Source organism: Thermothelomyces thermophilus, chromosome 1 (assembly GCF_000226095.1).
Source record: "Thermothelomyces thermophilus ATCC 42464 chromosome 1, complete sequence".
Classification (NCBI taxonomy): domain Eukaryota; kingdom Fungi; phylum Ascomycota; class Sordariomycetes; order Sordariales; family Chaetomiaceae; genus Thermothelomyces; species Thermothelomyces thermophilus.
The window spans coordinates 7,194,768-7,208,138 of record NC_016472.1 but is presented as its reverse complement, the minus strand read 5'-3'; the positions used below and the strand labels follow the sequence as shown (position 1 = coordinate 7,208,138).

Below are 13,371 nucleotides of genomic sequence, written 5' to 3'. Positions count from 1 at the left end.
GGCGCTCCGTCAGATTGCTGTCAAGCGTTAGCCCTAGTGTGATGGAAGGTCCAGGCGAACCGTTGGCTAGACCGGCGCGCTTAGTTATTAGGGAGTGATGATGAATGGATATGCGAGTACACTACGCGGAGACAGTCCAAGGCGAACGTTCATCTCTCACCAGCCTTGGATCGGGTGTGGTGGTCCTAATCTGCATGTCTCGCATCTTCATGGCAACAACCAAGGATCAAGCAGCTAACCTGCAGTTAGGAAATCCGATCTTCAGGGTTGTGGCGATCGATCGCCAAGCCCGTTCAGCGTCAAACATTGTCTCTCCCCCGCCCGCCTGGTTTCCCCGGACTGATCCTTGTCACATTGCTGTCATTGCGGCGACCCGACTCTGGTTGGAGGGGGAGAGGGAGGGAGAGGTTTCCCACCTTGGAAAACAAAGCACTGCCGTCAAAAGGTTGGAGAGAATGTTTGCGCGCCGGAACGGGGCAATCATGGTGTGGTTTAAGGGAAGTTTGCCCGTACACGAAAGTAGAACCGGTGCCTTCTCTAAATGCGGATGCGTGAGTGATGCTCTCAGGAGCAAAACAAAGAGACGGGGAAGAAAGGTACCTTATGTACTGTAGCGAGTAGATCAGGGCACGGAACATGTACCCAGCTTGCCCTGTGTGCCTCCTGCCGAGTTCGGTAGCCAGAACGGCTACCGAACTCGGCAGAGGAGGAGCCACAGAGATCTAGGACATGCGTGCATGCCGAAGCTAATGCAGATTCGCTGTCGCTACCATGACCGTCGCAATGTCTGGGCTGCATCTTTTCCACTCGACCAAGACCCGGGTTCGAGGATGCTACCGGAAGTGCCCATGTCGATGAGGGTCAAGGGTATGTTCATTCAGCGGACTCGCCGGGTTCGCTGCCCGCATGGCCCCGATCAGTTCGAGCCCGGGCCGCCTTTTGTTTCAAGAGTGGTGGCCTTGACTCAAAGTGCCCCATAGAATCCCAAGATCTTTTTAACATTGAGTTGGTGTCGCCCTCCTCGTCGCCCGACCCTCCACTTTCGCCCCACGTTATACTATATCAAAAGCCGCCACGCCACCGGACATCACCCACACTTACACCATCCGATACCCACATCACATTCACGTCTCCTGTTGAACCTGGGAACATGGACGTGTGCTATTGTGCAAATTACTATGTGGGTGATGCTTGAGACACGGTGCATTCGACCACCAAATTAACTTACCCTGCTTCTTTGTACTCCAGTCCTCCGTTAGATGCACCAATACCGTTGGCAAGTTCGGCCAGCGCTGTGGGCTTTGCACCGTGAGTGCTTACCTAACAATACCTACTCCCGTTCATCGCATTAGGAGGGGTAGCAGGTTGGGTGCCTGACGCCGGTTGCGTACCAACAGGTTCTGAAGACCGGTGCCTCCCTCAGCCCGGGACGACTCCCAGACGATTGCCTCTGGCTCCTATCACAGCCGCCAAGCCGCGAAGAACAGGATGACCAGCACTCGATGAAGAGATTAAGGGACTCCAGGCGACCATCTTGGACCTTTGTTGGGATCTCGATGCCTTCCTTGAGACTCTCGACAACAGAAGCAAGTTCATGGAAGAACGGGAGGGCCAACACGAGAAGGTGATAGCTTCATGGCCGCATGAATGAGGGGGTAAAGAAAGAATCAATCAAGGGAGAAGAGGAAGCAAAAATAATTCTAATGTGCGAGAGGTTAAGGGAGGCTCAGCTGCTACCAATACTCCCTATCTACTGACAGGGCTAACGAAGAGGGATGACATCTGATGTGCAGGCTTTTTATAAAGGGATTTCAAAGACGGACTTGGAGTACGGGAAGACGCGACTTGGTCTTTACGTAGCGTACATTCATTCCGAAGATCATAGCTAATTGCACGGCAATGTTTTTTGTCGTTACATAGTCCTCTCTCAAAATATCAGTCACCCTTCAAGACCGAAAGAACGCCCAGACTCGACAAACCCGCACCATGATGATCTCCATTCCACGTCCATGCTGTCTTGGAGATTGCCACCAGGCATCGGAAAATCATCTGAGAAATACATATCCAAAAGAAAAAAGAGAGAAAAGAAAGGCTTGTTTCCACATGCAGTACATAACTCGTCTCATCAAACATCATAACCCGTGTGGTTGCCTCACCAGAACCGCCGCCGGTAGTAACCGCGCTGCTGCTGCTGCTGCTGCTGCTGCTGCTGCTGCTGGCCCCGGGACATCCTCATGATCTCTGCCCTGATACGCCGCCGCCTCTCTGCCCTACTCATGGGCTTCTGCCGCTCATCCGGCCCCCTGTCGGGGTCGGCGTCGGCGGGAGCCCGGGTTGTGCCTCCCTCGCCGCCTCCCTGCTCTCCCGGCTCCCCGTCTTTGCTCTTTGCCTCGGCCGTCTTGGCCGGCTGCTGCCCCTGCCCATCCGCCAGAGGCTCCGGTTCCCCCCCGTCGTCGCTGTGCGGCCGCGTGGGCTTGACCTCGACAATCAGGGGTCTCCTCCCCCGCTTTGCGCCCTCCCCGTCGCCGTGGCGGTCGCCCTGGCCGTGACCTTGGCCATCGCGGAGCACTACGACGGTCCCGTCCGGCAGCTCTGTCGCCGAGTGCTTCAAGCGGTCGGGGAGGAAGATGTTGGGGGACGGGCGGGGCGGCGGCTTGATCGCGGCACGGAGGTCGCGGAGGGTGCGCTGCTGGATGACGTAGCCGCTGAGGAACAGGGCGGCAGTGCAGAGAAAGACTGTTTGGGCGGTTGTGGTTGTGGTTGTTGTTGTCAATAATCAAGAGCTCTTCTCCTTTACAACAACAACAGGACGGTGTCACAGGCTCGTGGGTGGAGGATGCAGTGGAGGGACAACAGGGCCAACGGCAGGATGCGTACTAACTAATACCGGACGAAACGGCCAGAGATACCTGTGCCGAGGTGAGGAGCATTTCTCTTATTCAGTTCCAGCGAGCCAAAAAATATTTTGCTTAAACCTTCTTGATGAGAAAAGCAACGGAGAACCGTCTAGTCGAGAGTGGTAAAGGATCCTCAACAAACCGACGGAGAGCTGGTAATGATAACTGGAGCATATCGTACTTATTTTGTGGCTTCCCGGAAGCGCTAGAAGATGGAACGTTAGGTATCTACATTAACTACACTACAGAGCTCACGTTATGCAACCGGCAGTGTGACATCAGCGCGGCTCTCTGTAGCCCTGACTTGCCCCCGCTTACCTCGCCCCTCGATATCCAAATATAGACGCTTGTTGGCAGGGCAACAATCTCTTATCAGCTGGCGACCACCCATGCCAAGAGCTTGATTGGGAAGAAGGTACGGAAGTACTCCGTAACTCTGTTACTGTGCATGCAGTGGGTGTGGGGCTACCCAGTAGAGTGGCGTTAGTGTAATCCGTATTCTGTATCTTTGTAAAACTGCCAAAAATCTCGACTTTCCCGGAGCGGACCTTTCTTTCCATCAGCCCACGCAGCCCACGCAGCCATGAGCAAACCGGACGTGCACCGCGCCGACGAGCGGCGCTTCCTGGACGAGCGCGGCACGACGGGCCCGCTGGCGCCCAACGGGCTCAACCCGGCGACCATCATGGAGAAGGCGGTGCGGGAGCGCATCGTCGAGAGCTACTTCTTCAAGGAGCAGTGCTTCGGCGTCAACGAGGCCGACATTGTCGACCGCGTGGTCGAGCACGTCGACCACGTCGGCGGCGTCACGGGCACCTCGCAGCGCCCCACCCCGTTCCTCTGCCTCGCCTTCAAGCTGCTCCAGCTCGCCCCCGGCGACGACATCCTCGACGAGTACCTGCACTTTGGCGGCGACAAGTTCAAGTACCTGCGCGCCCTCGCCGCCTTCTACATCCGCCTCACCAGGCCCGACCGCGACGTGTACATCCGCCTCGAGCCCTTCCTCGAGGACCGCCGCAAGCTGCGCAAGAAGGGCCGCAACGGCACCACCCTGACCTACATGGACGAGTTCATCGACGACCTGCTCACCAAGGACCGCGTCTGCTCCACCAGCCTGTGGAAGATGCGCAGACGCGACATCCTCGAAGACCTCGACCTCTTGGAGCCCCGCGTCAGCCCGCTCGGTACGCTCGAGGACCTGCTCGAGGAAGAAGAGGAGGAAGAAGAAAAGGAAGAGGAGGAGGCGGCGCAGAACGGGGACGATGTGAACGGGGAGAGCCGCGAGCATGATGCCAGCGGCTCTGAGAGGTCTCGGTCGCGGTCGCGGTCGCGGTCGAGGTCCGCATCAGCCACGAGGCGCTCAAACCACGACAGGATGGACATTGACGATCCGGAGGATCGGCGATCAGATGGGGAAAGGTCTCCTTGAAGATTGGGCCGAAGACTCGGAAGAAAAGAAAAAGAGAGAGAAAAAAAAAAAACCCACCCAAGATAAGGCGTGGCCAGAAACCCTCCCGTACGACCGATGAGCAGCCACTCCGAGATTGAAGTAGGGCGCCCTCCACCCGGGGCGGGCCGGCCACGGGCAGGGCTACTGCAGGACTCGGGCCAAGTTGCCGAGTCATGAGCGTCGCGCAGTGGAAGCCGGGAGCTGCCCTCCTATTCAGGCAGGCCTTACATTAGATAGGGGTAGACTTGGCCAGACAGCCCCAGTTGTTCTTGACGTGAGAGAGAGACATCCGCATGCTCACAATGGCGAGGTAACATTACTTGGTACCGCGAACCAAGCTTCTTCGATGGTAAGGCGAGGCTAAGCTGAGCGAACTATGCCGATGTGGGATCTGTGACGGAGGCAGATGGCGACGTCAGCGCTATTGAATCTGCTTACTTTTTGTTGCAGGAGACGCAAGCCACAATCAGCTCCTGTTAGAGATCCGTCAAGATAGACGACGTGTAATGTATATACTAGTACAGTCAAATCAAGCCAATCCCCCGCGGGAACGGTAGCTGGCTAGCATCTATCTCGTACACGGGGTCATATCACCATGCAACAACCGCACAGTATGCCCTGCGTCGCCCTGCGTCACCCTGCGTCTTTGGAATCCAACCAGTGATGCTCCGGCCGAACAACAACAAGAACAACAACAACAACACAAGAGTCACCTCGACGGAGTCGTAGTCCTCAGAACTTCTGTCACGGCCTCGGCGACGGCAAGCAGCCGGGCGTCATCCCAGTACTGCCCAACGAGCTGCAGGCCGGCCGTGCCGGGCCCTCTCCCGCCGCCCCTCGCGGTCCCGGTCCCGGGCGCGACCGGCATCGGGATGCTGATGGCCGGCAGCCCCGCCAAGCTCGCGGGGACGGTGAAGACGTCGTTCATGTAGGCGTCCACCGGGGTCTGGCTCATGACGTCGGCCAGCCCGGGCGCCAGGGTCGGCGCGGTCGGGCAGAGGAGGAAGTCGACCTCTTCGGGCCCCCACTTGTCCTGCATGGGGATGGTCTCGTCGAGGTCGGCGAGATCGAAGGTCTCGCGCTCGTGCAGCGGGTTGTCGAGCGCGAAGACGCGGTCGAAGTCGCGGCGCACCAGCCGGCGCACCCGCTGCGCCTTGATGAAGTAGTTGTCCATGGCCTCGGAGCTGAGGGTGTACGAGCCGAGCAGGATGCGCCGCTTGACCTCGTCGCCGAAGCCCTTGCCGCGGCTGGCGGCGTAGAGCACCCCGCCGGCGGCGGCGTCGCTCGCGGCCTCGGTGTCCCGGGTCCCGTAGCGGATGCCGTCGTACTTGGCCAGGTTCGACGACGCCTCGGCGGGCGCGATGACGTAGTAGGCGGCCAGCGCGTGCCTGGTCGAGGGCAGCGACACGGGCACGACGCGCGCGCCGAACCGGTCCTGCAGCGTCCGAGCCGCCCCGGCCCAGGCATCCCGGATCCCGGGATCCAGCTCCTCGATGTTGTACTCCAGCGGCAACCCGAACCGTACCCCCTTTAACAGCACCTCCCCCTCTCCCCGCCTGCTGGAGGGCCCATCTGCATTAGCGTCGTCGTCGTCATCGTCGTCGTCATACCCCTGCCTCCCCCGTGCGCACCGCAGCCGTGCGGCGACCGACAGGCAGGTGGGATCCCTCGGGTCCCCCTCACGCCACAATCCCGGCGCACGCCGCGAGATTCCCTCTCCCTCTCCCTCTCCGGAGCCGGAGCCGGAGCGGGAGCCCAAGATGAGCTCCCGGATGGGCGCGACGGCGCGGGCGAGCAGGCCGACCGTGTCGAGCGAGTTGGCGTAGGGGACGACGCCGAAGCGCGAGAGCATGCCGTACGACGGCTTGTACCCGACCACGCCGCAGTAGGCGGCCGGCAGGCGCACCGAGCCGCCCGTGTCGGTGCCCAGCGCGACGTCGGCCTCGCCCGTCAGCACGGCCACCGCGCTGCCGCCCGAGCTGCCGCCCGCCGAGAGCCGCTGGTCTTCGCCCCGCGATGGTGATGGTTGTGATTGTGGTTGTAGTTGTGATGGTGGTGGTGGTGGTGGTGGTGGTGGTGGTTGCGGTTGCGGTTGTGATGATGTTGATTGGGGGAAGGGTTGGGACACCGGGCCCGCGGCCGAGTGCGTGCTGTGGCTGCCCATGCCGAACTCGTCCAGGTTGGTCTTGCCCACGAGGCGGGCGCCGCGGGCGCGGAGCTGCGTGACGATGGTCGCTTCATAGGGAGAATGGTAGGTCGAGAGGAAGGGGGAGCCGCAGGTTGTGGGATGGGAGGGGCTCGTGGTCGTCGCGATGTTGTCTTTGACGGCGAGCGTGAAGCGGTAGGGGGTAGCGTGCGGCGGCGATTCGGTGGTGGGCTCCGGTACTGAGAAGAAAATGGGTGTGAGCTGGCGTACGAGCGAGGGCTTCCAAGGGAAATTGCGAGGTACCCGTACCTTTGGAGACAAAGTGGTTCAACAGACGGCGCTGCTGCCCGTTCGACGAGCACACATGGCGAAGACGGAGGCCGCGAGGCCTCCCCCGAATTGACATGCGTGAGGGGTCCCCGGCTATATTCTGGGAAATTGGTCAATTGGGCTGTGGCCAGGCCTCTGCTCGACTTCCTTGTATGAAGTGTCGCGTTCCAGCGCAGCGCGAACCATTCCCAGCAACTACTAGTAATAGGCCGATCAGAGGCAACGATAAGGGTTAGGGGGTGGGGATTTCCTTACTCACCCTAACCCTGCAAAACGTGTGCGAACCACGCCGTTGCCAAGCCGAGCGCTGGCCAGCAACCCATCTGGCAACATGATGTCATGGCTCCGGCAAAGTGACCTTGCATGAAGAATCGGGGCCCTGGCTCGTCTGACAAATCCGCCGCGTTTCTCTCTTTCAACGGCGTTCCACGGGCCACGCCATTAACCTTCGGCATGGATCATCGATCCAAGACGGCAAAAACCTCGCTGGGAGTGTGGCCATGCTTGGCCGCGGCCGTGCCATAATGCCGAGGCCATCGGGCTCTTCGGCGCTGTTGAACTCCGTGAGAGCTCTGTAAGCACATGCTAACTTTAGATACAAATCTTGGGGATCTATTACCCACAGCATACAACATACAAAGTTCCAAGTTTAAAAGCGCACTCAGACCCGGAGAACGAGTCGCGCCTCCCTTTTAATTGTAAGGCTGGCTAATCGAAATATATTTTTTCTATATTCACCATCAGGCCCTCAGTCCGCTCACTGAGCTCAGTCGGTCTCCTCCCAAGTCTACCTTTCAAGATTCCGTGTCTCAGAGCGAGGACCTTTGCCACATCATCTAGTAGAATCGGACCATCCGCATTACACACAGCATCATCAGCATCATCATCATCATCTCCCCTCCGCCGCGCGCGATTCGCGGCAAAGCGGCACATTATCGCGGGTGCTACGCTCCTCCTGACTGGCTCATTCGTCGTCCCCGCCGCCCTGCTCTTGACCACCCGAACCATGTCGTCGAAACTCATCCCACCAAACCCGGACGAGGTCATGGTCATCCGCGACGTTACCCCCAACGTCGTCACCTTCTCGGTCCCCTTCCTCCGCTACGGCCGCTTCCCCATCGGAGGCCGCGGCACCCTGGTCCGCCTCTCCTCCGGCGGCCTCGCCGTCTTCTCCCCCGTCGCCCTCACCGAGGCCGCCAAGGCCAAGGTCGCCTCCCTCGGCGGCGACGTGCGCTACCTCGTCGCTACCGACATCGAGCACCACATCTTCCTCTCCGACTGGGCCGCCGCCTACCCGAACGCCAAGCTCGTCGGGCCCGAGGGGCTCCCCGAGAAGCGGCGCAAGTCGAGCGACCCCAAGATCGGCAAGGAGCCCTTCGCCACGGTCGTGACCAGGGAGAACGGCAGGGACGCCCGCGCCGTCGGCGACGACTTCGCCGCCGACTTCGACATGGAGTACGTCCACGCGCACCCGAACAAGGAGCTCGTCTTCTTGTACCGGCCCGACAGGGTCCTGATCGAGGCCGACCTCATGTTCAACCTCCCCGCCGAGGAGCAGTACTCGCGCGTGCCCGAGAACCAGAAGCCCCGCGGCGGCTGGCTCGTCAGGATGTTCAACAGCTTCCAGACGACCCACGGCGACGCCCTCGGCATGAAGAGGTTCCTGTGGTACGTCGCCAGCAGCAGGGACCGCGGCGCCTTCAACGAGAGCGTCGCGAGGATCGCCAAGTGGGATTTCGACACCATCATTCCCTGCCACGGGGAGACCATCATCGGCGGTGGCAAGGCCCTGTTCGAGAAGGTGTTTGCATGGCACCTAAAGGGGAAGGGGGCGAGGAAGTCATAGTTTGGCGTGCCAACTTGATTTCTTCGAAAGAGGGGGAAAATAAAAAAATAAAAAATAAAAAATAAAAAAGCAGACGAATGAAGGATGTTGGGAGTCCTTGAACAACCTAGCTGGGGCACGGGAGTCAAACGCCACACTACCTGCGCTGATCACACCGGAAACTCTATGTATGTACGTACAAAGTTGGAGGTGTTTGAGGCATCGGATGACAAGTGACGAAGCAACTCGACAGTCGACCTGTCGGCGCAAGAGCGTGGAATAACTCGGCCGGAGTGGGGACAGAAATCCATCAAGTCGGATGTGTACGGAGTACTGGCATCTATCCCTTCTTTCATGTTGTACTTGATTAATGTAGTATAGCATCGAAACGTGTAACAATTCCGAATAAGCAGTTCCAGCGTTCTCAAAATCTTGGTACATACTACCTGAGCATCTCAACCCCACGCGTTGATTAACCCGTCGTAGACAACACGCTCTAAACACACCCACCCTTGAGCCCAAAGAAAAGCCATTCAACTTACAAGAAACAATTTACCTTACCTTCTCTGCCGAAACAATATTCCTCGTTGTGTCCCGTCACCTAACTCATCCAAGTCATATTCCACCGCTTCCTTAAGCCCCTCCATGCCTTCCTCACCAAAACAACCATCCCCTAGACCCCACCACCACCGCCGCTTCTTCCACCAACACCCGTCCCATCGGAGACGAGATCGACCCCTCTCCTCTCCCACGTCCAGAGCGAGTGGACGGCCTCCTCGAACCAGACCCACGCCGGGTCCGTGGCGAGGCGGAAGTCGACCCTGAGCGGCGACCACCCGGGATACGGCAGCGGCCGCCCGCTCGTCACGTCCAGCACGTAGGCGAACCGCCAGTCGTTGTCCCCGACCCAGATCCGCCGCTCCACCGTCACCGCCACGTACGACAGCCAGGCGTACAGCGTGAAGAGCGCGAGCGCCGTGCTGAGGAGCGTCGACGCCGGCGGGACCGCGGGCAGGGCGAGCCTGGGCGGCGGCAGCGGCGGCGGCGGCGCATCCCGGGGCCGCGTCCGGGCTTCCCCGCCTCGGCGAAGTCGGAGGCAGAAGATGGCATAGGCGAGGAGGCGGTAGAGGTAGGTTGGGATGGCGAACAGGGAGGACAGGATGAAGGACGCCGTCTGCTGAACGCGGTGGGGTTGGGTGAAGAGGAGGAAGAGCAGCCAGGTGAGCGAGGTCAGGACGCGGCAGAGGGAGGTCCACAGCTGCTCCCGGGACGCGAGGACGCCGTGGCCGTGGTGGCCGTGACACGACGAGCCGGCCGCCCGGGAGTGATCCGAGTTACGTGCGGAGGACGTGATCGCCCTGCCGCCGGCGCAGCAGCCCCCGGTCACGGTCGAGTAGTAGGCGCGGGGCAAGTAATGGCGGAGGAGCGTGCAGAAGCAGGCGGCGTCACCGTGCTGGCCGGGAGCTCCCGCCCGATTGGAGCCTGAGGAGGGCTTGCGTCAAGACGTGCTCGGCTAGTCGACGATCCGTGAGCGCTTGTTGGTCGAGAAACGCTTGGAACCTCGCTCGCCCGGCCTCCAGCTCCTCGCAACGTGCTTGGCTGAACTGCTGCTCCCGGCGGAGCCTCATCTCGTGTCTCTTGAGCCCCGCTCTGAGGGTCATATCCACCCTCCGAGCGTCTCGTGTGGTCCCGGAATATCCCCTCAACTGTAGCCTGTCGAACGCGGCCATCTGCTCGATCATGTCATCAACCCGGGCCCCGATCTCGGGTATGGCTTCTTTCAGCTTGGCCAACTGATCCCCCTGCTTCTTGATGCCATCCTGCAGCGCCCGCCTTCGCTCGAGGAGATGCTTGTCGGCGATCACCTTTTGGATCCGGGCGAGTAACTCTTCCATGGCGGCAGCACTCTCTCGCGTCTCGGGCGAGGACCGATTCCAATCACTACCCGTAACCTCGAGGAAGCTACTGGCCAGCCGCAGGACCTCCCCAAACTGGCTGGAGTTGAGAGGGAGACGGGGGTGTTGCGCGCGCCACGTTTCATGCTCTCGTTCCAGGCGCCCATGCGTCTCTTGAGCCTCCTCGGCGGCCGAGATGCTGTCGCGGATATTTTCCAACAGTCGTTTCTCAGAAACAGACGGCTTCGGGACATAGGATCCCAATTCGTGCAGGCAGAAAAAAAGCTTATCATAATGCTCTATTGTTGAGTAGTAAGGCCTCGCGTCTTTCTCGATGCCGTAACTCAGCAACGTCTCGAGTTCTGCCCCAAACTTGGTCATGAGGTCTTCGGTTGGAGTATTGGGGTCCACACTGTTGAGCTCATGCCGCAGGTAGTAGAGGTGGTTCAGCCACATGGAGACTGCCGTGTCCAGGCCCATCTGGTTCTGCGACGGTGGCGCTCTTATTGCCTGGATGAGAACCCTGACAAGGCTCAGATGCCGGATCTCGTGGGCGCTAGGAGCAAACGACAGAATCACGGACGGCTCGTAGGAAGAGGATGTCGAACGGGTAATGGTGGAAACCGACCGCGAACCGTTTCTCTGCTCAGATGCCGACTGGGCCAATCCGACGCGGGAACGCTGCTGCTCCTGCTCGTTCAATTGAACCATGCGCTGGAGGGCGTCAAGCTCGCCATGGATCAGTCCATGGTTTTCCTCCAGTTTCTGATGCTCCCGGGACCAGGCATCGGCAGAGAGAGAGAGCTTTTGCAACTCTTCCACGATCTGCTGTGCTTCGAGACGATGGGGCTCCTTAGCTTCTGCCATCTCTGTTGACACACGCTTGACGAGTTCGTCAATCGTCGCCTTTATCTCGTCCATGACGCCCTGGCTGGATTGGATGGTTTGTAGCTGAGCTGCCTCGATGTCACGGATGACGTCCCTAGGTAGGAGAGACGGTTGGGAGCCCTGGCTGGGATGGGTATCTTGTAACTGCGCTGCCTCGATGTCATGAATGACGTCTCTAGGTGGGAGAGACGGCTGAGAGCTCTGGAACGAAAGAGCGGTTCCTAACTCGTCTGCGAGCGGGCGAACGGCACCGGTGCCTGTGGCGGAAAGGAAACGCGTGGAATCCTCCATCTTGCTCATGCTCGTCCTGTCGCTCTTCTCGTCATAGGCCGCCTCCAGACCTTGACGAGCAAGCCTATGCTCGAGTTGGTCGATTGTCCACTTAAGGTCGGCGCACCTGCTTCGCCAAAGCGCGATCTCTTCCCGCAATCTGTCACTCTCTTCGTCCTGATGCCAGGGCTGCGACCCGCTTTGGCTAGTCATCTGTGAGTCCAGATGAGCGCGGCCCTCTTCGGGGTCGTTGCTGAGCATGTCGTCCTCGCGCTTCCGCAGTGTCGGTTCAGAACCCGGGTCAGATATCGGGAACGGGCTGATCTCCTGAGACGGTCGGCCCTGGGAGGGCTCAGCAGTTTCCTGAAGTAACGCATCGTATTTATGTTGGAGCTGTCGGTAGCGGGTGTTGCTCATCGCCGACGCCATGCGGACTTCCTCGAGCCCTTGCCGGATGGCCTCGAACCTGGCCTCCTGATCACCGCTAGCACCGGCTGTCGGGCGGGAAATCGGAACACCGGTGCCCCCCTCCCAATCAGCAAGCATCGCTTCCAACACCCCGAGGGCCTTGTCGTATCTCGCACGGCGTACGAATCCCTCTCTGGCAAGCGTCCGGTTTCTTTCCTCGAGGGTTGCGATCTGCTTTTCTTGATGCCTATTCTGTGATTCGACGTACTCGATGGCTCTAGTGAGATCTTCGTTCTCCTTGGCGAGCATCCGCATTGCCTCCTGGGACTGTTTCTCCAGCTCTTCTCCTTCGTAGGACCTGTTGGATGCGTCGGCAAGAGCGGAAAGAGCGAGATTTCTCCCCCTCATGGCGATATCGTAGCAGGCCAACAATCTGTCCCAACGCATCCGAATGGTCGTATTCGAACCCTCCATGTACATCCGGAGGTCGTAGCCGAAATCAATCCTCTCAAACAGCCCAACCCGAGGAGGTTCCGTAACCTGCTCGACAAGAAGTCTGACCCTGGCTTCCGTTTCCACCGGCCACGGTTCGTGCGTCAAGCCGGCTCGCAGATCCTGCCGGGTCAGAACCTCGGGGTTATCCAAGTATATGTCTTCTACCAGCTCCAGGTTGTGGCGGCCGTGAGGACGATTGGTGATGGCGCTTGTGTTGTCGCGCCTGTCGGTGTCCACAGAGGTACGGGGACCGTGGTGCTGAGAACTCTCGCTAGAAACGACGGGCCCGCCGTGTTTTCCGAGTTCCGCATCTGAACCTTGGGGTACAGGAGCCGAGGACGACCCCACGGAGCTGTCAGCTTCCCCAAGGAGCCGATCGGTGGAGGCTCTCTTCTGTTCTGCCATTATGCCTCACTTATGCGATCCGGGGATGGAAAAGGGAGATGAACTGTTGGGAAGACTCGAGACTTGGAGGGAACAGTGCACGGGGTCGAATCCAGCAGTATTAGAGAGAAGGTTTGAGCAAAGACACCAACAATTTGTGAGGGAGTAAGGGTGCGGGACACAATGCGAGAACGACGATGCCTCAGAAGGATCGCGCATATCATGTCAATGGCTAGACAAAGGCGTTTGCCCCCCCGATACCGTTTCCGGCATGACCGTGGCGCAGGACAAAGGGATTCCAGAGTTGTGGTTTGATCATTTCTTTGCGCACTCCTGACGCAGCCCTGTATTTGAGGAGTTCTCTGGATACGTACGCCCTTGTT

The 13,371-nt window shown here is 59.4% G+C and overlaps 6 protein-coding genes across 6 annotated transcripts; 3 read left to right on the top strand and 3 right to left on the bottom strand.

Moving 5' to 3' along the window:
* Window positions 1-1,150: 1,150 nt before the first annotated feature.
* MYCTH_39013 (uncharacterized protein) lies at window positions 1,151-1,628 on the top strand (the record flags this gene model as incomplete). Its single annotated transcript, XM_003660020.1, has 2 exons — window positions 1,151-1,180; window positions 1,398-1,628. The coding sequence occupies 2 exons, from the start codon at window positions 1,151-1,153 to the stop codon at window positions 1,626-1,628; spliced, it is 261 nt and encodes an 86-aa protein (XP_003660068.1).
* A 246-nt stretch (window positions 1,629-1,874) lies between these two features.
* Window positions 1,875-3,152, bottom strand: MYCTH_2297871 (uncharacterized protein). Its single transcript, XM_003660019.1, has 2 exons — window positions 2,882-3,152; window positions 1,875-2,736 (listed from the first exon to the last, which is right to left on the bottom strand). Exons 1-2 carry the CDS (start codon window positions 2,928-2,930, stop codon window positions 2,153-2,155), a joined length of 633 nt encoding a protein of 210 aa, XP_003660067.1. The 5' UTR covers window positions 2,931-3,152; the 3' UTR covers window positions 1,875-2,152.
* A 290-nt stretch (window positions 3,153-3,442) lies between these two features.
* On the top strand, window positions 3,443-4,785 carry MYCTH_2297870 (uncharacterized protein). Its single transcript, XM_003660018.1, has one exon. The coding sequence runs from the start codon at window positions 3,481-3,483 to the stop codon at window positions 4,324-4,326; it is 846 nt and encodes a 281-aa protein (XP_003660066.1). The 5' UTR covers window positions 3,443-3,480; the 3' UTR covers window positions 4,327-4,785.
* Window position 4,786: 1 nt separating this feature from the next.
* On the bottom strand, window positions 4,787-6,988 carry MYCTH_2297869 (uncharacterized protein). The gene is made up of 2 exons (XM_003660017.1): window positions 6,803-6,988; window positions 4,787-6,732 (listed from the first exon to the last, which is right to left on the bottom strand). The coding sequence occupies exons 1-2, from the start codon at window positions 6,897-6,899 to the stop codon at window positions 5,057-5,059; spliced, it is 1,773 nt and encodes a 590-aa protein (XP_003660065.1). The 5' UTR covers window positions 6,900-6,988; the 3' UTR covers window positions 4,787-5,056.
* Window positions 6,989-7,277: 289 nt separating this feature from the next.
* On the top strand, window positions 7,278-8,859 carry MYCTH_2085772 (uncharacterized protein). The gene has a single exon (XM_003660016.1). The coding sequence runs from the start codon at window positions 7,830-7,832 to the stop codon at window positions 8,667-8,669; it is 840 nt and encodes a 279-aa protein (XP_003660064.1). The 5' UTR covers window positions 7,278-7,829; the 3' UTR covers window positions 8,670-8,859.
* A 462-nt stretch (window positions 8,860-9,321) lies between these two features.
* On the bottom strand, window positions 9,322-13,009 carry MYCTH_2107516 (uncharacterized protein; the record flags this gene model as incomplete). The annotated part of the gene is made up of 2 exons (XM_003660015.1): window positions 9,322-10,006; window positions 10,098-13,009. 2 exons carry the CDS (start codon window positions 13,007-13,009, stop codon window positions 9,322-9,324), a joined length of 3,597 nt encoding a protein of 1,198 aa, XP_003660063.1.
* Window positions 13,010-13,371: the final 362 nt, after the last annotated feature.

Coding starts and splice junctions, on each gene's coding strand:
- MYCTH_2297871 (XM_003660019.1), bottom strand. CDS start 2,930: ATGCTCCTCACCTCGGCACAGGTATCTCTGGCCGTTTCGTCCGGTATT. Junction 2,737..2,881: donor GGCCGTTTCGTCCGGTATTA/GTTAGTACGCAT, acceptor CCGCCCAAACAG/TCTTTCTCTGCACTGCCGCC.
- MYCTH_2297870 (XM_003660018.1), top strand. CDS start 3,481: ATGAGCAAACCGGACGTGCACCGCGCCGACGAGCGGCGCTTCCTGGAC.
- MYCTH_2085772 (XM_003660016.1), top strand. CDS start 7,830: ATGTCGTCGAAACTCATCCCACCAAACCCGGACGAGGTCATGGTCATC.
- MYCTH_2297869 (XM_003660017.1), bottom strand. CDS start 6,899: ATGTCAATTCGGGGGAGGCCTCGCGGCCTCCGTCTTCGCCATGTGTGC. Junction 6,733..6,802: donor GAACCACTTTGTCTCCAAAG/GTACGGGTACCT, acceptor TTTTCTTCTCAG/TACCGGAGCCCACCACCGAA.